This window comes from Mixophyes fleayi, chromosome 1 (assembly GCF_038048845.1).
Source record: "Mixophyes fleayi isolate aMixFle1 chromosome 1, aMixFle1.hap1, whole genome shotgun sequence".
Lineage (NCBI taxonomy): Eukaryota > Metazoa > Chordata > Amphibia > Anura > Limnodynastidae > Mixophyes > Mixophyes fleayi.
In genome coordinates this window covers 401,975,213-401,998,094 of record NC_134402.1, presented here as the reverse complement: position 1 = coordinate 401,998,094, position 22,882 = coordinate 401,975,213, and the positions used below count along the sequence as shown (strand labels likewise).

At 41.5% G+C, this 22,882-nt stretch overlaps 1 protein-coding gene across 1 annotated transcript; it reads left to right on the top strand.

Moving 5' to 3' along the window:
• The first annotated feature begins 507 nt into the window (after positions 1-507).
• Positions 508-21,354, top strand: LOC142158865 (protein FAM200C-like). The gene is made up of 2 exons (XM_075213241.1): positions 508-1,920; positions 21,178-21,354. The coding sequence occupies exons 1-2, from the start codon at positions 508-510 to the stop codon at positions 21,352-21,354; spliced, it is 1,590 nt and encodes a 529-aa protein (XP_075069342.1).
• The last annotated feature ends 1,528 nt before the right edge of the window (positions 21,355-22,882 follow it).

Below are 22,882 nucleotides of genomic sequence, written 5' to 3'. Positions count from 1 at the left end.
TTTTAATTCATATATGGAATTTACTGATAAGGGACTGGAGTGCCTCTTATGTTTTCTTTTTTCTCTCCCTATATGCCCTGCGCAACAATCAGGCCCCACCTGGTGCTCAATTAGAGGTGTTTTAGTGTCGTTTTATCTCTTTGGATTGTTTTACATTGGTGCTTAATACTGCTTGTTTTGGGGGAATCTGACTTATTTTTGAATTTTATTGGAATAAATATATTTTCATTTAATTTTTTATATATAAACATAATGTCCTCGTAATTATAGCTACAAATACAACTTCTTGGAAGAGATTCATCCAAACCGTTTTTAGATTTTGTGGTATGATATGGTCATCAATTGCTGCCAGGTTGTGTACCGTACTAGCAGGATATATCATCAATTTCTGGGGGTACAGTGTGCATTACAATTAATTTCAGTGGTTATGGAACCTCCTTTCTGTGCTCTCTAAATGTGTGCTGATTGGTTACAACTTTTCCAATCACTGTCTTTTTTACCCGTCAGATGACATCAAATAGAAAACGAATATACCAGGAAGAGTTCCTTGATTATGGGTTTACTGAAATTGACGACAAAGGAATAATGAAACCACAGTGTGTTGTTTGTTTAAAAGTACTGACTGCAGAATCTTTCAAAAAGAGTCAATTGAAGAAGCACTTGGATAATTTGCACCCACATCTGAGTTCAAAACCGCGGGAATATTTTGCAAATTTGGAAATGTCTGTCAAAAGACAAAGACTGGACAGCAACTTGAGAGGTACATTCAATCAACGTTCAGCATCAAAGGCTAGCTTTGAAGTGGCCTGGTTGATTGCTCGGAACAAAAAACCGTATACTATTGGTGAAGAATTGGTTAAACCAGCAGCTTTGAAAATGGCAGAGATTATGTGTGGTCAGAATGAAGCCAAGAAACTAAATTCAGTGCCCTTGTCTGCAAGAGTTATTAAAGGAAGAATTTCTATTTTAGCAGAAAATGTGAGGCAAGAAGTTATTACCTCAATAAAAGAGAGTAAATACTTTGCTATTCAGCTTGATGAGACTACAGATGTTAGTAGTAATTCGCAGCTGATGGTATATGTCCGCTACAAAGGTTTACGTCTCATTGAAGAGGAATTGTTGTTGTGTTCGCCTCTCGACTTGCGATCTCGTGGGATTGATATCTTCAATAAAGTTAATGAATACTTTAATGGCGTCAATTTACAGTGGGAAGACTGCGTTGCTGTGTCTGTTGATGGAGCTCCAGCTATGTTGGGTCATGTTAATGGTTTTTCGGCTTTGGTGAGAGAGAAAAATCCAAAAGTTGAAGTAAACCACTGTATTATCCATCGCCAGGCACTGCTTGTGAAACATTTGGAACCTGCACTGGAAGCCGTCATGCATGATGTTATCAAGATTGTCAATCTTATCAAAGGACATGCACTAAACACGCGATTATTTCGTGAATTATGTAAAGATGGTGAGGCTGAATATACAGACCTACTTTATCATACAGAAGTGAGGTGGCTCTCACGTGGAAATGTTCTGAACCGAGTGTGGGCTCTCAAAACTGAACTTGAAATTTTTTTGGTTGATCAAAAGCATGTTCTCGCAGAGAAGTTTACAAACTCCACGTGGGTTGCACATCTCGCATATTTAGCTGATATGTTTGAGCATGTTAATGTATTGAACAAAGAATTGCAAGGAAAAAACATAAATATAATTTCAGCCAGAGAAAAGATTTCTGCATTTGGATCAAAGCTGTTATATTGGAGACAGAAAGCTGAACAGAAAAAGATAGCTACCTTTTCAAAGTTAGCTTTGTTCTTGGAAGATTGTGAAAATATTACTTTTGAAGACATCAAGGATACAGTTATAAGGCATCTTACCAAACTCAAAGAGCGGTTCTCTGATTACTTTCCAGATCTTGATTCACACGCTGTAGGTTGGATTGTAGACCCATTTCAATGTGAAATTAATGTTGTACCAGAAGAACCTCAAGGGTTGGCAGAGGCACTTCTTGAACTTCGATGCAATAATGAAGCACGTATTGCATTTGAAAGCAAAACAGATCTTTCAAATTTTTGGATGTCGACTGCTGCAAAGGCATTCCAAATTGCACATGAGGAGGCAGTCAAAAAGTTGCTGCCTTTTGCAACTACCTACCTTTGCGAACAAGGATTTTCAACTTTAACAAACATAAAAACGAAGCAGAGAAATCGATTGGACGCTGAAGACTGTATCCAAATTGCTCTGACATCAAAATGCCCCAATATTGATGCTCTCGTATCAACAATGAAGCAACATCATTTCTCAAAAACCTGAAGTTTTGAAGCTGAAGCTGATTCCATACAGGTTAGAAGTCAAATAATTAATAATATATGATTTCCTTAATTACTATTATTAATATTAGTAATATTTTGTTAATTTCTAATCATGGGGGTAACGTCGCCATTTCTAAATATATTTGAGGGTAAAAGGTAAAAAAGTTCCCTGACCCCTGTCTTAGGGCAAGAGCTGAGCATATGCGTGGAATCAGCACAATAGATACAGAGTCTATTCTTTACTCTTCGTTTCCTCTCCTCTGAAGATAATTTGGAACGTCCTATCTCCATGGGAATCGCAGAGGATGGAGCTGGACGAAATTGAGGGTTTGAACGAAGAGGTGCTTTGACAGCCGTTGTTTTCTCAGACTCTCTTTCACGAAATCTCATATCTACACGATGGCAAAGAGAGATCAAATCTTCTAGTGACGAAGGAAGCTCTTGGGTAGTCAGTGCATCCTTAATTTTATCGGAGAGCCCCTGCCAGAAGGCGGCAACTAATGCTTCAGTGTTCCACTGAAGTTCAGAGGCTAAGATCCTAAATTGAATGACATACTGTCCTACTGTATGGGAGCCTTGTCGCAAACGAAGAATGCTGGAAGCAGCGGAGGTCACACGACCTGGTTCATCGAACACACTTCGGAACGTGGAAATGAATTTGGCACTATCTTGTAGAATTGGATCGTTTCTCTCCCACAGAGGGGAGGCCCAAGCCAGGGCTTGTCCAGAAAACAATGAGATAAGATAGGCCACTCTGGAACGATGGGTAGAAAAATTTTGAGGTTGGAGTTCAAAATGGACTGAACATTGGTTAAGGAAACCTCTACAAGTTTTGGGGTCCCCGTCATATTTTGACGGAGTAGGCAGGTGAAGCGTAGGAACTGTAGACACCTGGGATGGCACTGGGGAAACGGAGGAAAGCACAGGAGCTTCAATATTAGCTGTAACAGTCTGTCCAGATGTTCCTTGGGAGGTTAATGATTGGTAACATTGAAGTAACAGCTGTTGGCGAGCATCCTGTTGCTCCACACGGCTGACCAGATGCTGCAGCATCTCTTTAGCGGTAGGTTCCGTATCTGGGTCTGTCATGGCCTGATCTTACTGTCACGGGCACTAGGAGTCTTTACCCAGGGATCACCAGGTGATAGGCTTACCAGAGCAGTATAGGTGGTAATATGGTACTCTGGTAGCAGGGTGATCACGGAACAGGAAATAGCAGATGATGAGATGCTCAGGAAAGTCTATGACTAGCAGCACTGGCAATATGGAGGTAGTAATACACGAGGAACTGTATGGACAAAGGACACGTGAAGGTAGTCAGTGGTCTGCGGTAGCAAGTTGTACCACTGCTATAGTGAGGAGGAATGTCCAACAGAAACGAGGAGGTGATGAGAGTCAGCGGTCTGCGGATAGCAAGTTGTACCGCTGTCTGAGTGAAGGAATGGAATCCAAGTGGAGGTATCCGGGGAGTCAGTGGTCTGCGTAGCAAGTTGTACCACTGCTATGTGAGAGGATACTGGAACAGGTGAAACTGTAAACAGGGGTCAGTGGTCTGCCACTAGCAAGTTGTACCACTGAATATATATGTGAGGAGGTGCACGGGGAGAGACTGCAACACAATATATACACGGGCACCTTGACTTTGATCCACAGTAATATGCACAATATGAATGTATAAATGACTGAACAACACTGCCAATATAGAAAGTCTCTTGAAGTAATCCAGCACGAGATAACACAGTCAATGATGGCAATAGACTCAGCGGATAGCAAACTCCAGAGGAGAACCAACACAGTCCAGCAAGGTATGCAATACACAGCACAGTCAATGAGAAGTATGCATACCGTGGTTCAGGAGAAGGCAGTCAGACAGGAGTGCAGAGATACCTGAACGGCAGGAGGCCGGCAGGATGCAAAGTCCCTGGATGGGTGAAGCGGTGATCTAGTAGGTGCAGCGCACAGGTAGGTAGACCAGCAGGGAACACAGGAAAGCGTGGAGAGCGGATCAGCAGTAGATGGATGAGTAGCGCTGAGGAGTAGCAGCAGCGGGTCTCTGCGGGAACACGGAGGTAGCCAATAGCAACTAGCAGGTGCAGCAACGATGGGACACGGGAGAGCAGAGTTGAACTGGAACTGTTGATCACGGAGAGTAGCGGGTAGCAATAGTGGCAGCAGACTCAAGGAAACATGGGAGAGTAGACAAGGACTGAAGACTGAAGCGCACCGAGGCAGCGGATAGGAATCAGCCAAACAGTCACGATGAAACACAGACGGGTTGCAGGTTGAAGACTGTAGTGCACGGAGGCAGCGGATAGGAATCAGCTAACAGTCACGATGATGAAACACAGACGAGTTGCAGGTTGAAGACTGTAGTGCACGGAGGCAGCGGATAGGAATCAGCTAGCAGTCACGATGATGAAACACAGACGAGTTGCAGGTTGAAGACTGTAGTGCACGGAGGCAGCGGATAGGAATCAGCTAGCAGTCACGATGATGAAACACAGACGAGTTGCAGGTTGAAGACTGTAGTGCACGGAGGCAGCGGATAGGCATCAGCTAACAGTCACAATCATGAACAGGTGAGTGGATGTGAATGAAAGACTGTAGTGCACGGAGGCAGCGGATAGGAATCAGCTAACAGTCCCAATAATACATGGTAGAGTTGAAGTGGTTAGAAGACTGTAGTGCACGGAGGCAGCGGATAGGAATCAGCTCACAGTCACGATGATACACAGAAGGGTAACTGTGGTATGGGAACCACAGTAGTAGAAGTGGTTTGGAAACCACTGAGGTAAAAGTGGTTAGAAACCACAGGAATCAGCTGGGCTGAATAAACGAGGAAACACAGGAACACCTTCAGAGACTCATGGGGAATGAGACTCCAAGATCAGGCAACGTGGTGTTGACCACAGGTGCTTAATATAGGGAGGTTGCCTGATCTGCCAATTAAGTTAAAGGAACATACACTGGAGGTATAGAAAGGGCTGCGCATGCGCAGTCCCTCAGGATGGAGGACGGCCACGGTTCCTGAATGTCCGGGAAGAAGCACTCACAGTCCGGTGAGTGACAATGGCACAACAGAGGAGTATGAAAGAAAAATACTACCAGTCACACTCAAAGACAAAACTGTTCTGGTGGTAGCTGCCATAGCACCTAAACTCCCATATCAATGATGCCACTTTGGAACATGCCTTTAAAAGTGTGACTGAGGTAAATGGGGTAGCGAAAGCTGCCCAGCCTGCAGAAGGTATACCATATTTTATTGTTAAAAATAATTTCCTGTATAGAGTTGCTAATGTACAGAGGGAAAAAGTAGAACAATTAATGGTTCCTCAGGTCCATGTACCCCTAGTGTTAAAAGCAGCACACACACATGTCTGTGGGGGACACCTAGGGGAGGATAAAACACGGGAACGAGTTCTGCTTAGGTTTTACTGGCCCGGTGTACACATGGCAGTGAAAAAATATTGCCGGTCCTGTCCCATTTGTCAGAGAACCTGTCCCAAACCCATGTACAGGGCACCTCTCATTCCAATACCAATAGTACAAGTTCCCTTTGAACGGATAGTTATGGACTTTGTGGGGCCACTGGAAAAATCCACATGTGGGCACCAAGATATACTAGTGGTGCTTGACTATGCAACAAGGTATCAAGAGGCAATTCCCCTACGAAACATAAAGTCCAGCACCATAGCTAGAGAACTTGTATTGATGTTTACACGCTTGGGAATACCCAAAGAAATTCTCACAGACCAGGGTACTCCATTCATGTCTAAACTGATGAAGAACATGTGCCAGTTGCTAGGGGTTACGGCGCTTTACACCTTTGTATACCATCCACAAACAGATGGCTTGGTGGAACGCTTTAACCGCACATTAAAGCACATGCTCAGGAAAGCAGTGGCTCAAGAGAAAAAAGATTGGGACACTCTTATTCCCTATTTGATGTTTACCATCCGTGAGGTACCTCAAGCTTCGACAGGGTTTAGTCCCTTTGAGTTATTGTTTGGGAGACAGCCCAGGGGTATCTTGGATATGATAAAAGAAGGGTGGGAGCAGCAAGGTCCCAGGGAGCCAAATCTGGTACAATTTGTGTCCCAAAGGTATGAGAGGCTAGGAAAGATAGGGCCCATTGTGCAGCAACATGTAAAAGAGGCTCAGGAACGACAGAGAAAAAGTTATGATAAAAGTGCTGTTGTTCGATCTTTCAAGCCTGGGGACAAGGTCCTAGTCCTGGTTCCCACCCAGGAAAGCAAACTTTTACGCCCATTGGCAGGATCCATAAGAAGTTCTAGAGGCTGTCAGTCCTGTCAATTACAGAGTCCGCCAGTTAGGTAGGAGAAGGGAGGAGCAAATATATCATGTTAACCTCCTTAAACCTTGGCATGATGAGGAAACCTCTCCTCAGGTAGTGAGTACTGCCATTGAAAAGTCTGCAGTGCACATAGAGCCAGCTTTGTCCATTCAGCAGAGACAACAGACTGAAGAAATGATTCGCCGGAACAGGGAGTCATTGTAAAGCAGAAGCCGTATCGTATTCCAGAAGCCAGACGGGTGGACGTGAGAAAGGAGGTCGAGAAGATGCTCGAGAAGATGCTCCAGTTAGATGTGATTGAAGAGTCCACTAGTGAATGGAATAGTCCCATTGTGCTTGTCCCGAAACCCAATGGGACAATTAGGTTCTGCAATGACTTTAGGCGCCTAAACAGTATGTCGCAGTTTGATGCCTATCCGATGCCTATCCGATGCCACGTGTGGATGAACTAGTTAAAAATCTTGCTGGTAGCAATTATTTGACAACCCTTGATCTAACAAAGGGTTATTGGCAAGTTCCCCTGACTTCCACGGCCAAGCCAAAGACTGCATTTTCCACCCCTGATGGTCTCTATCAATATAAAGTCCTACCCTTTGGGTTGCATGGGGCACCTGCCACCTTCCAAAGGGCCATGAATAAATTGCTACGACCTCACACAGCTTATGCAGCCGCTTACCTGGACGATATAGTGATTTATACCCCAGACTGGGGATCACATTTAGCCAAACTTGAGGCCGGTCTTAGCTTCATTAAGGTCAGCAGGGTTAACAGCTAACCCAGAGAAATGTGCCATAGCCATGAGAGAAGCCAAATACTTGGGGTACGTTGTTGGTTGAGGGCATGTCAAACCCCAGCCAGACAAAGTGGAGGCAGTCAAAAATTTGGCAAGACCAGAGAAAAAGTCGCAGTTAAGAACCTTTTTAGGCTTAGTAGGTTACTACTGGCGGTTTGCAAGCCACTTCGCCACTAGAGCTGCTCCACTTACGGACATGTTAAAAAAAAGTTGTCCAGATAGATTAACCTGGTCTGATTTTGCAGAAACCGCCTGGTCTGATCTTCAGTTAGCTCTTTGTTCCTCCCCAGTTCTACAAGCACCGGATTTTACCTGGAGGTTCTTCCTCTAAACTGATGCATCTGGCGTTGCTTAGGTGCAGTCTTGTCACAGGAGAAGAATGGAGTAGAAAATCCTGTCCTGTACCTAAGCCGTAAATTGCTTTCAAGGGATCAAAAATATGCCACTGTGGAGAAAGAGTGTCTCGCCATAAAATAGGCTACAGAAGCTCTGTGCTATTATATCCTAGGCTGAGAATTTACCTTAATAACAGACCATGCACCATTAAGATGGATGCAGAACAACCGGGAGGTAAATGCCAAGGTAACCCACTGGTTCTTGGCACTGCAACCTTTCAAGTTCTCAGTAGAACATAGACCTGGGATTCTACACAAAAATGCAGATGCATTGTCACGAAAATGTGCCCTCCTCGCGAAGTCCGCGTCCCCCTACTTGGAGACGCTAGGGGGATCGATATGTAACAAAAGGAGGCATTTAGCTGGCAATATGCAGAGAAAGCAGGGAAGTAGAGTATAATGGACACTTTCATGACCTTGTCTTCTTCAGCTAAAGCTCCTCCCTTTCATTTCTCCAACTTAACCTTCCCACTCTCTCACCACAACCTTCTTTCCTTCAACCTCACCCTGCCTCATGCCACCCAATCCACATGTACACAAAACACTCACTTCAGCCCCAGATAATGCAGTTCCAGCTACGGTCATTGAGCCCCAACCATGGCACACCTAACAGACCCACTACATCCAAAACTGCTACTGCACTGCAGAGCACCACTAAGGAAATAACACTCCTATACTGATTTCTTCCACTATAATGTCAACCTTTCATCTTACAGCACTGCCATTCCAATGGCTAAACAAGATTCAAATCTCTAATATCCACCCAGTCTTCTAACCCACTTGGCCTCTTTGCTACCTTCAACTCACTTCTCTGCCCACCTTTACCTCCTCTCCCTTCCTCTCTCACAGCCTAGGATTTTGCTACCTGCTTCAAAGACAAAATTGACACCATTTGACAGAATATTTCCTAATGCCAAAATTCCACCCACTTCACCCACTTTACCAACCTTTTCCAAATTCCACCCCCAAGTCATTCTCTCCAGTAACTGAAGACAAAGACTTTGCACTCATCTCATCATTTCACCCTACAACTTGTTTCCTCAACCCTATTACCTCCCAACATATCCACTCCCTCTCCATCACTGCATGCCCACCTCTAGCTCACCTCAACCTATCTCTCTCCAATGGCACATTTCCATCCTCCTTTAAACATGTGCTTATCTCACCACTTTTGCTGATATACTCACAGCAAAGTCTAGGAGTCATTTCTCCATCTCATCCACCTCTCTGCTGCTTTTGACACTGTTGATCACCCTGATCTCTTACACACCCTTCACTCTATTGGCCTTCATGACACAGTTCATTCCTGGTTCACTTCCTACCTATCAAATCGATCCATTATTGTTTCTACCTTTGGCACATTCTCCACTCAATTCCCACTATTTGTTAAGGTACCAAAATGCTTTGTTCGTGGCCCTTTACTTTTCTCACTGTACACCTCTTCTTTTGGGGAACTAATTCGCTCATTCATCCTCCACTGACGACACTCAAATCTATATCTATTCTCGTGTAACTGTCAGGATTCTTAGCATGGACTCCAGAGAGATTGATAATGTAAGAGTAAAGTGTCTTTATTAGGCAGAGATTCACAGACAGTAGATGGTGCAGTAAATGATAATGGCAACACAGTTCAAGGCAGCAGATACAGCAGCAAGTCTGGCAATATAGCTGAATAACTCAGGAAGTCATAATTGTTAAAATAGTTCGTAGAGGCAGTACTCTAGCCGGATAGGAGCCCTAGCCGGATAGGAGACCTAGCTCAGAGTAGTGTCAGAATACCTGGTAGAATCAGTAAGTATGAGGCACTGGATGAATAACAGATGGCAGGATATCTGTTTTTTTCTGGAGGCACGAGGTACTGGATAGCTACAGATTGCAAGATGCCTGGTTTACTCAGAAGGCATGAGGCACAAGGCATCGGATGAACCACGGTAGACAGAATTCGAGGTGTTGTCAGGAGGAACGAGGCAGTGGATCGATCCGTGTGTGTCAGGATAGAGAAGGGTATAACAAGCCAAGGGGTCAAAAGCCAGGAGAGCCATGAAGGTACCAGTGGATGAGCTGGAGCGTAGTCAAGAACAGAGCCTGGGTCTGGGTCAGAAGATAAACAGCGAAGCCGAGGAAAAAGCAGAGGTCAATACCTGGAAGTCAGACTGGTAAAGGACACAAGATACTCTGGAGAATCAGCACCAGCAGGCAAGACAACAATGAACTGCCACAGATTATTGGGAGAGGCAGTCTTATAAAGGCAATGAACAGGTGTGGGTGCTAATTTGAGGGAGGTTAACTCCTGCTAGTGAGGTGGAATGTACAATGGTAGGACAGCAGCACCTCTGGTGGTAGGAAGGTACTGCAGGCCAGATTCACATAAAGGCAAAGATCAAGCATAGTTCTTAGCAGATAGATGCTTCAGGAGGCAAGCAGCATTCTCATGAAAGATGCTGCAGTGCAGCCGGAGGCAGATCGTGGCAGTAACAAACTATCTACATGGATGTCCTAGTGTTACATAAAGCTTAACATGTCCAAAACAGAAATTATTTTCCCTCCTCCCAGAGTCACCACCTTCCCTCAAATCTCCCTCACCATCAAGAACACCACAATTTCCTCAGCTTCCCAAGCCAGCTGCCCTGGTGTTTCACTAGACTCCATCCTATTATTTCTTCCTCACATGCAGACTCTCTCCCATTTCTGTCAAATTCACCTTAGAGACATCGCCAGAATACGTTTTTTCTTTCCCAGCGTGCTACCAAAACTCTTAATCATACTCTTAACATCTTCTGTGTTGACTGCTGCAACCTCCTGCTCTATGGCAGTGTGTATATCCAATTAAAGCCATCCTAAATGCTTCTGCAAAACTTATTTTGCTCTCTCACCCCTCCACACCTGTTGCACTGCTTTACAAATTTCTAAACTGGCTCCCTGTGTCCTCTGGAATCCAATTTAAGTTGCTCACCCTTAGCTACAAAGCCCTCAACAAGACAACCCATTCATACATCTGAAATCTCATATCAAATTCTCTCCCTCTTGGCCACTCGTCCTCTTAGATCTACCTCTGACATGTGCCTTGTCTCCTGAAAAAAACAATTATTGCAAGGAAAAAAACCTTGCACTTTCACTAGATGGGCAAATAGGCAAAGTTAGGCAAAATGGAATGTACATTTGTTAGGTTTGTAAATAACCCCCAGAACTTTTTATGTTGTTGGACTGCAATGCTCTGCAGTATTTTAGGTTCCCATCTCGGCTTAGTAGACTCTCATTGTGCCATCAGCTTCCACTCACTTATGTTTATAGGTTTTCTAAACAACCTAATAATGAGGTAATTGTTGTTGAAAGTATAAGATCATGTTATACAGAATAATAAACATACAAATTCCACAAAGAACTTAAATATTATGCTTAATATGCTTAGGCACAGGGGTTCTACCGATCACTATCATAATAAACGGTACCAGCAACAAGAAAGATAAACAATATTGATTGAAGGATGTTTTTTTTTTTAAAATATAGGCTCAGGGATAATAACATATTAAGCATCTCAGCCTTTAAGGAAATCATGCTTAAGTACAGGTGACTTAATTAGTACCTCAGTGATTTTGGTTCAGCCAGCTGTGCTCAAGCATGGATATCCTTTAAAGCTGGATTGTTAAGAGGATATGAGGATTTTATTTGGAAATCACTGGGTAGTGATTACGATAATACCCTGCTCAGGTGCTTGTGTAGAGTTGGATGTATGTCATTTTTTGGAATAAAATATGCACTTCTGTACTGCGCATATAATGCCAAAAATTGCTTACTCAGAGTTGCTTGCCATTTACACTTACAACTTCTTATGCCCATAGAGGCAGAAGTGAGGTAGCATAGGCAAACCGAGGGGGGGTTCCTAGTATATGAAGACCCCCCTCCAAGCCTGGGACACTGTATAATTGAGGTGGCTGGACCCTGCTCCCGCTTCACACAGGTTTGCTTGAAAAGGGAGAGCTGCAGCTAACAGTAGTGCACGCAGCATTGCCCATGTATATTATGGGGATCGGAAGAGTTGGAGAGCAGCCAAGCACTGTCTAAAATTATAACCACGCCTCCATGCATGCTGGTCACGCCCACTGGCGGTGTGGTGTGGAAACCCCCCTCTACAAATCCTGCGGTTTGCCCCTGGGTAGGAAGGGTAGACAAGTGTAGGCCAAGTACAGTAATGGTGTTGTCACATAATGAGGTCAACCAGGACACATACACACCTGTCTGGAGGCATATCTGTTGCAGGTGCTGGAGGGCTGGAATGCACTGATGATGATGATGATGATGATGGTCAGCATTATCTAGCCACATCTGCGTGGCTGACGGCTTACATTTACTAATAAAACTATCTGCATACTATTCTCTTTTATGTATATGACACTTATTCATTACAATATTATATTGTGTACAAATAGGGAACTGTGAACGTTGCATATTATTTACAGTGTCAAGCTATATCTCTTACACTTTCTCTATGCTATCCCTACACTTACTCTATGCTATCCCAACGCTTTCTCTACGTTATTGTGGTGCATTAATTAAGCAATTAATGTACAATAGCCACTCCCTCCACCCCCCTTCATATTTGAGCCCTGACGACTGCCCATCTCACACAGCCCTAGTTATGGTGCTGCATATGTATATACACTTGTTACTCCTGACATAAAAATGCACATATGGTAGTGGAGTACCGGTGGATGCATTCTAAGATGCGTCCAGCTACACATATGCATGCTTTTTCATTTATGTTTCATTTCATACTTACATTCAAAGTGCAAATGCATTCAACTCTACACAAGCTCCTCAGTCTTTATTAGTCCTTAAAAGGAACAGTATAAGTTCTCAAAGATTGTTGTTGTTTGCCTTTAAAGAATTGTTCCTGTATTAGTTATACTAGTGGTTCACAGGAATTCAAATTCTACATATTCATTATACATGTTCTACAACACTCCGTATAATTTCAGAAAATGCATTTAAATGTTTATTTCCAAAACAAAACATTTGAAATATTATCTCTGGTAATTTTTCCCAGACAGTTTTATGATCAGTGGCTCATCTAATGTAAACTATTTGTTCTTGGCTGTGGACGATATTATAACAGTTAAGAGAGATTTGGGACACATTCTTAATTTTAGAAGCTGCAAGCCATAATCAGATAATCTTAGGGACATTCTTCTCTTTTGATGTTTGGAAGCCGGGGATGTATATTTCTGCCAAGACTGAAGAAAATCTGTTAATTAGTTTTTAAGAACCACATAGGTGAATTGCCACTGGGCTTTTCATTTTCAAATTTATTTCCAGTAGAATAATTAAAAAAACTAATTTGATTTAATTTTAATGTTTCAGGTTATATATGTGGCTATAGAAAAATAGAAACTCTAACATAAAGTTATGTTGATCGCTCAGCTGTTTTATCCTGTACAGCAAAAGTGGACTATTTCCAAAAATGTCTGCAACGTACGTAATATACTGGAATAAAATATAGTAGTGTTGTGATAGAAACATTTTTAATGAAAAGTCATGGTGTTTTAATACTTAAAATGCAGCTATGCACTTCAGCACAGGCTCTTTCTTTTGATTTACAACACATCAGTGATGTAGTCATAGCAAGAGCACTTTGTGAAAGGTTGGGTGCTGGAGAGACATAGGGCCTGATTCATTAAGGATCTTAACTTAAGAAACTTCTTATTTCAGTCTCCCGGACAAAACCATGTTACAATGCAAGGGATGCAAATTAGTATTCTGTTTTGCACATAAGTTAAATACTGCCTGTTTTTTCATGTAGCACACAAATACTTGATAGCTTATTTGTACACTGATATTTAAAGTTGATATTTGTGTGCTACACGAAAAAACAGTCAGTATTTAACTTATGTGCAAAACAGAATACTAATTTGCACCCCTTGCATTGTAACATGGTTTTGTCCAGGAGACTGAAATAAGATACCTCTTCATTTAAGATCCTTAATGAATCAGGCCCATAGTCTTCTAGCCATGGCTGCAGTACTGCTAGAGCAAAGCCTGATTCCATGGGATCCGCAGTACCTTGTTTTGCTGCTATGAGGGCATTTCAAATTGATTCAAAGTAATAATGCCACAGGATTGTGCTTCAAAGAGAAACTGCAAGGCACAAGTAACAGCTCCTGCAGTAAGTGATGGTGGGTTGACAATGTGGATTGCAAGAGACAATTACAGAAATGTATACAGCTGCAAATCTGGCATGCTCCAGTGCAAATGTGCATTCAGTTTTCTCCTTGCTTCTGATGGTAGGAGCTAAACGGTTATAAGCTGTTTCTTTTTAAATGCGAGAATACTCCCAGTATTTCAACCACATAAGATTTAAAGGAATGGAGATTGTGCCTTTTGGGGGCATTCCCAGGTTAGCAGGCGGCTGCATAGCTCACATCTCCCTACAAACTGATCTTTTACAAGTCCTAAGAAGTGCTGGCAATCAGTCAATACTTTCAGTGGGGTGCCTTTTGCACGATCTAAGTGCAATTCATGTGGGGAATGCACTTCTTATTGCACCCACATGAGAATTCATATTATGGGACAAGATAGTTAACAGACCTTTAGGGGGTGGAGATGACATACCCAGATTAGAAGAAGGCTGCATAGCTTACCTATCTCAGAGGTGTCGATATATGGCATCTGTGAATACTTTCAAATACCTTCAATAGACTTTTAATTTTTGCCTCACAAATATAAAGCAGCTATTTCTGGAACACAGTGCTAAAGATTGTCATCACACCAAAAACAAGGTTGTTTCAAAAATCTACTGGACTAAAATATTTGTTCAACTGCTGATCCCATGGAGAAAAACCGTCTGTGTCCCAGATCATGCATCCAGCTGGTGAGGTTTCCTACACCATTATCCAAGCCAGGGGGTCAGTAAAAATGCATCAACCTCCTCAATAGGCCTTATATACCATGATCAATTGCTCCTCCACATTCCCAGAGAACTAATCCACATTTATTCACATTTCTCATATCACTGTACCATGCAGCTACTCAATAAACTTTCTCTAGTTCTACTACTCACTTACACAAAAGTCCTATTTTATCTTCAGCATCTATTTCTCACACTCCCATTATTGTTTCTCCCTCATTACTTCACTCCCATGAAATATTTTGCTTCTTGCATCCATCTCCCTCACTGATCTACACAATGAGAAACAAGCCTGACACATGCAATTCATTTCAAAATCCTTCACCCTCCGTTACAGACACCTGGCTTATTGTCAGGCGCCGTTCCCCGCACTCACCATCGGTGCCAGGGACAGACGTCTTCCTCTGCCAGCAGTGCTGTCTGTTGCTAGGCAACAGGATGCCATCCTCTCTCCTCAGCTTTGCAGTGCGCATGTTCGTGTCTCTATTTCCTAGCAACGGGGCGCTTCTCTGCACTTCCTGTCGACGGTCAGCTGTTCGGGTGGCCGTCTCCACTGCCACCAATTAGGGATAGGGCTCCACTATTTAAACCTGCCTATTACATTAGGTAGGTGCTAGAGTATCTAGGTCTTCCTATGCTCCGGCGTTCCAGCCTGTTTCCCAGCTTTCTTACTGACCTCCTGTGTAGCAACCCGGCTATCCCTGGTTCTGCTTCTGGATCTCCCTTCGGCCTGATTGCTCCCACTGTATCTGACCTTTGGCTTACTGACTCCGATTTGCTTTACCCTTTGATATTACGTTTGCCAGTATGGTTTGACCTCTGCCTGTATGACCACATCTGTTCACCATCCACTTCGCTGATAGCTTATTTGGAGGGCCGTGACCTGCACTTACCTTGCAGCAAGCTCCAAATTACCTTGCACCTCCAAGTTTAGCAGCACAAATATCAGCAAGTGGCATTCAGTTCCTGTGACTCGTGATACTTATCTTCTCTGGCACTATATCCCATGCAAATCTCTTGTAAGGGTGAGTCTACCTCAGCCACTCTCAGACCCTGAGACAGAGTGGCATAGTAGGGATCCTACATCTTCATGCTGACCTTCCATGTCAACCCTCCATAAACTTCCCATTCTTTCCCTTCTTTTGACATCCACACAATCCATCTCTTCTCTCCCCTCTACTTTTCTGTTACTTTTATTGCCCACGAGGTTCAGTCTCCCAATTCCTAGCAACCTGACTCACATATTTCATATCTTTTGCCTTTTCTACTCTCATATTTTGTGATTTCAACATTCCTATTGATAACCCCACTGTCTTTTTTGTTACTTCTTCCTTTGTTCTCTCCAGTGGACTCAATATTCCACCAACTGCAATGGTCTCAATTGACCTTGTCTGCTCCTGATTCTGCTACATATTTAGATTATCCAACTTGACCTTTCTTCTCTTTGACCATATCCTCCTTTCAGCATTGCCTATGCTTCACCTATGCACCCAAATCCATATGTACCCAAATCCAAAAGCACACAGCTACATCTAAATGCTCAATGGCACACTCATGTCAGCCCTATACAGCCACCATACACAGTCTCCATCAATCCAAACCTCAACTGTGGCAATCCAAGCAGTTGTACTACCTGCAAAAGTGCTCTAAGTTCTGAGCCCTATCATTGGAGGAAATCTTACTAACTCCCATGTCCTTCACTATAAACTCATTCTTTCATCTTATAACACTGCCCTTCCACTTGCCTAGCAAACATTAGAAACTTCTCTAATACACAACCAGTCTCAGCTAACCCCTGATGCATCTTTAACACATCAACTCATATCTCTGCCCACTTGCACACCTCCCCCTTCCTCTGTCACAACTCATGCCACCTACTTCAGACAAAATGAAGATCATTCGACAGCATGTATCCTTATGCCAGACTTTGCACAGCCCAAAGACCTTCTGCACTCCCCAATTCATGCATAGTTTATTCTCCATTATAACTGAGGGTGAGGTCTCTGCACTTATCTCATGCTATCACCCCACAACCTGCCCCCCTCGTCTCTATTTCGGTTGAACTTCTGTACTCCATCTCTCCCACTGCATGGCCATATCTAGATCACCTCTTCAACTTGTCTCTCTTTACTGGCACATTCCCATCCTCCAATACAAATTACGCACACTAATCTACAAAGCCATCAACAACATGACCCCTTCATACATCTGAACCATCTTGATATATTCTCCTTCAGAACTCTCTTAGATTTTCCTCTAACCACAACTCTCCTTCACTCACATAACAACCTCTCACTGCAGCTTATAAGACATTACCCATGGAATATGCAACCATGCCAGACTTACCCCAGCCTTCAAACTTTGAAATGGTTTCTGAAAACCCGCTGATACATTCAGTGTATCATATGAAATAAAGAGTATCCGATGCGTTCACTGTGGTTCCAAAGCACAAGAATTTTATTCAAAAATTAAATTACGGTGCAAAGTATTGCATGCATATGCCTGTACAGTTGGCACCAACAACAAGCTTTATATCAGAACAATCTGGTTTGCAAAGTCAGAGATGAACAATTTATACAATGAACAGTCATAAAAAGCAGTGATATCACAAACATACACAGTTATAATATTAAGGTCCACATTTATAGGTCGCTGGGTCATGACCTCCCAAGAACTCAACGCCCCATTGATTGATTCCTCTGGTCATTGTTCCTTGAGGTGGGGGTCATCTTTCTATGTGTGGCCAGGTGTCGTTCCTCAGGTTCCTGTCTCTGGACCTGTATAAACTGGTTCTTTTATGACAGCTTTGGAATTACTAGTTGTTGTATGGAAAGTAATATTAGTTATAACTAGTGTTCGCAAAGTGTAATTGCGAACAAAATGAAACCAAACTCGATATATGTTGGATATATTACTTACCTTTTTCACCACATTATATTTTATATTAACTGAAATAAAAGATTAAACTTATTTGCATGTTGTTATTTGCTAAGATTATTGTTTGATTATGTACTAATCGATTCACAACCGATATTAGTCTACAGAAATTTCATATTACCACTTTAATCCAATTATTATACTTCAACGCCACTCCTTTAAGAGTATCTAGCTACTCACTCTTATACAACTTACACTGGTACACCACCACTGCTTTCCCAACCTACACTCTGAGTCACACTTACAACTCTTGTCACTAGACTGTAAGTTCAAGTATAATAATGGAAGATGTCAACACTTGTACTCCATAAGATGTACTCCATAAGATGTGCTTATGTGGTCGCTAAGTAGTCACTAGCCCATATGAATAATTAAAGCAGATGTCACTATAAGTCTTCAGATGAGGATTTTGACATAATGATATTCAGGTAAATAAAAAGAATATGTGCTCTAACTTCAATAGCACAGCAAGTAATTTCCCATTGTATCAGCAATATATCAAGGGCAATGTATATCCTACATGCTTACATTGGTGTTTATATAAAAACTTTTTTGTGGTTATATTTTAGTTTGTGTCAACTTTGTTATTACTCATTTGTCAATTGCTACACTATATTTCTATTACATTTGTGTTTTCTTTATCTACATCCTATCTGGAGACTCTATGTCAATATATGAATCTAGTTTGGAAGACTTTGAGAAAAAAGAACTTTGTGAAGGACACCATAACTTTTCCATTATGTCTTCTTCTTAATTCAATTCAAATACACATATGATGATATTCCAATTACTATGTTCCTTTTTCCCCTCAATTAATTATATTTTCACATTAAAAGCTGTTTGTCACTATTTTTTATATAAAATTGTCAGTAACAGAGATTTTGATTTCCGTTACGCAAACTATCATAACATTTACATACAAGAATTATATATTATAAAGGACAAATAGGGCCAATTTGATTGTTTCTAGATCTATCAACCAGTTAGAAACTTGGGGGTATATTTATTAAACTGTGGGTTTGAAAAAGTGGAGATGTTGCCTATAGCAACAAATCAGCTGTCATTTTGTAGAATGTACTAAATAAATGATAATTATAATTTGATTGGTTGCCACTTTTTCAAACCTGCAGTTTAGTAAATATACACCTTGGAGTTTTGCAACAAGAAACTAATAAAAAAATTAATAAAAATAAATACCGCCTTAAATTTTCCTGAAATACCAATTGACTCAGACAGATATTTTGCCTTTTTATCGGCATAAACCTTATTTGATACAAATTGTTAAAATATAACTCTATAACCTGCTTAACGGTCAGTCAGATACCCTTTTCCCAATCAGAGATGACAATGTCCCAAATATGATTTATAGCAAAATTGTCATCTTCTTTTCAATGTCATGGCTTTTGCCAAACAGCAGAGAGATTTCTCTCTGCTGTTTGGCAGAGTGAAATCTCTAAATCTCCAAACAAGGTAATACTATATTATACTGTCATGTTATTAAGTTAATGTAAAATCAATAAATAAAAATAATTTTGTGTGTCCCATAAACCACCTTCACTATCTACACAGGTGAATTTTTTTTTTTGCAGCCTCAGGTTGTGATTTGAGCAGATACTATTTAGCAAGATTTTAGAAATAGGTGTGTAACATGTCACCCTCTATTGCTTTTTTGGGGGATTACCACACTATAATAAAACTGTTAATGCTAATTTACTTGGTAGTGATTAAGAGTTGCAAAAAAGTCTGGTTTGTATGTTACATGTGGTCAGTGAGGTATGGACCTCTAGGTCTAATATACAGGTATTCCTCACTTAACGACCTAGGGCCTGATTCATTAAGGATCTTAACTTAAGAAACTTCTTATTTCAGTCTCCTGGACAAAACCATGTTACAATGCAAGGGGTGCAAATTAGTATTCTGTTTTGCACATAAGTTAAATACTAACTGTTTTTTCATATAGCACACAAATATCAACTTTAAATTTCAGTGTGCAAATGAGCTATCAAGTATTTGTGTGCTACATGAAAAAACAGGCAGTATTTAACTTATGTGCAAAACAGAATACTAATTTGCACCCCTTGCATGGTAACATGGTTTTGTCCAGGAGACTGAAATAAGAAGTTTCTTAAGTTAAGAGCCTTAATAAATCGGGCCCCTAGTTCCGTTCCTACAACTAGGTCGTTAAGTAAATTGGTCGCTAAGTGAGTACAGTACTGTAATATACACCTACATGTATTGTAATCATTTATATTGATTCTGAATAAAGAAATGGACTAAAGAAAATAGTATTTTTAAGTTTGCTTTACTTTGCATAATGCTGCATAACAGAAAATAAACATGTGTACAGTAAAGCTGTACAAACAAAGGATTTCACGGCAAGGATATCTAAGGACCTGTAGATGTATCAGTGGTGGTCCTAGGTGTAGGTTTCGGGAAGTATTCTGTTAGTGTGGTTTGTTTTGTAATTTTTTTCTTTTCTTCTTAAATTTCACGATAGCATAGTAAAACATTATTTATTTTCCTCTCCACTTTCATGAACCGTTCCACATTCGGGTCCATAGCCTCTAGTTGTAACATAGTCGCATTCACTTTTGAAAACACACCAGCTAACTGTTTTTTGTTTTTTTTTAAAGTTTTATTTTTGAAAGGTCAAAAACAAGCATCAGTCCAATACAGTATCCGTAACAATCAAGTCAAACAAGTTCAAGGACCTATACATTCAGTGTATATCATACAGAACAGAAACATGATATTGACCAAGTTTTAACTGTAAGGAGAGAAGAGAGAGGAAATAGAGAAAAGAGAAGTTGGTCAGAGAGAGATAAACCAGTTAGACTAGGGGGGCGGTGTGGCAAAACCGCCAATAGAAGAAAAAGAGGGGCAAAGCAGGAGAAAGGAAGAAGAAAGAGAGAAGGGGAAGGAAAGGAGGGGAGGTGGTAAAGAATCGAGGAAGGATATCAAGTGGAGTGTTGTAGGGGAGTCAAATGGCAAAAGGAGTTTGGACTTGAAAAAATGACATCCACGGTGCCCAAATATTGTTAAATGATTTAGAAGTATTACGCAGTATGCATGTCATAAACTCCATTTTGTATGAGTGCCAGACTCTATTGATAATTGCCTGCAGAGTAGGCACGGTGGCCTGTTTACAACTAGTGGCAATTTGACACAGCGCTGCAGAAACTATATGGCGGAACATTTTTGTTTGATGTGTAGTAGCAGATGGAAATCCAAGTGGGAGAAGGAAAAATCTAGGAGAGAATGGGATGTCAACCTGCAGAATCTGAGACGCGAAGTTCCTTTGTTCCAACCAGAATGGGGCAAGCTTGGGGCACTGCCACCAGATATGGAGGAAGGACCCTTCCGACGAACATCCTCGCCAACATGAGCTGGATGTGTCCGGAAAGATTTTTTGCAATTTGGTTGGGACCAGGTACCATCGATAAAGAAGCTTATAGGCGTTTTCTTTCAGCTTCACACAGATTGAGCTAGAGGCCGTGTTAGACTTTATTTCATCCCAATCCTCTCTAACCAAGGGGCCTTCCAAATCCTCATCCCAGGCTCGCTCATGGGAGTCTTGGATGTCTAAGTTAGGGACTCTCAGTTCCCAATATAATCGAGATATAAGGCCATTTGTAGAGGATCGCCGGAGAAAAAGTGATTCGAATGAGGTCAACGGCCTGATTCTTAAAGTTAATTTAGTGGTGGAGTGAAAATTTCTAAGTTGTAGGTATTGAAAAAATAAGGTGTTGGGAATAATAAATTTGTTTTTTATGTCTGCGAATGATGGAAAAGAAGCGTCTTTAGTGATATCATTAAGATAATAAACATCATTCCTTTTCCAAAATTCAAAGGATGAAGCTAAACGACCTGGTGGAAAATACCAGCTTACTGTTTTAAAGTGAACTTCTTTTGTACTTCTTCCATTTTTTCCTCTTCTTCATCATTTTCCAAGTGTTGCTGAGCTTCCAACTCCATTAAGTCTTCGTTGCTCAGCTCTCCCTCAACATATTCCACTAATTCTTCAATATCTTCTACTTCAACCTCCAAATTAAGATTGCTATCTAGTTGCACAGATGTTTGATTTATGACATCGACCTGTGTGTCTACATCAAATACTTCAAAATTATTTGCGAATCTTTTTATGCATTTTTTCCATATGCCTTGCATACATTTTTCTGACACTTCCTTCCAAGATGAATCAACATTCTGTATGCAGTGATAAATATTGTACGACTTCCAAAATTCTCGAAGGGTTACCTCATTACTTTCAGTTTCTGCTACAGCTTTGGAAAAAGTTGTACACAAATAGTGCGCCTTGAACGTAGCTATATCCCCCAGATTCATTGGCCGAAGAATGGCAGTTGTGTTTTTAGGCAGATACACCACCTTTACATCTGGGTGTAGATCATCAAGATGTTGTGGATGGCCTGGGCCATTATCAAGGAGGAGCATAATTTTAAAGACAACTCCCTTCCTCTGACAATATTGCTTGACTTGAGGTATGAAGCAGTTGAGGAACCAATCCTCAAACAAAGCTTGTGTCATCCATGCCTTCTTATTTGAACGGTAGTAAACGGGCAATGTGTGCTTATTAATCTGCTTAAATGCACGTGGATTCTCAGAGCGATAGATGAGGAAAGGCTTTAACTTGAACTCGGCGATATTTCCTCCCAACAACAGGGTGATCCTATCTTTAAAAGCCTTGAAACCGGGCATTGTCTTTGCTTCCTTGTGAATGTAAGACCTTTCCGGCATTTTTTTCCAAAAAAGTCCGGTCTCATCAACATTAAATATCTGTTCCATACAATAGCCACCTTACTCAATGATTTCATTGAATTTGTGAACAAATTTTTAGCTGCTTCGAAGTCAGCTCTTGCTGCCTCACCGCAGGTACTCCGATTATGCAAATTGAATTTTCGACAAAACCGTTGAAACCATCCATGGCTTGCCATAAATGTTTCTGTTGATTCTTCTCCTTCACACTCTTTCAAAGTATCAAAGATACTGCGTGCCTTAGCTTGAATTATGAAAAGGCTCATCGGCATTCTTTTTTGTAGCTGGTCGTCAAACCAGATTGCCAGTAACTTCTCTATTTCATAAATGAGGTCTTTCCGCTGCCTTGTTATGATGGCTTTAAGTCCTGTTGAGGCTTTCACTGCCTCTATCACTCTATTTTTGTCCTTCAGAATTCTTGAAATGGTCGAATGTGCCGGCTCCAAATCTTGTGCTATCACTTTC

Coding starts and splice junctions, on each gene's coding strand:
- LOC142158865 (XM_075213241.1), top strand. CDS start 508: ATGACATCAAATAGAAAACGAATATACCAGGAAGAGTTCCTTGATTAT. Junction 1,921..21,177: donor CAGATCTTGATTCACACGCT/GTAGGTTGGATT, acceptor TCTCTAACCAAG/GGGCCTTCCAAATCCTCATC.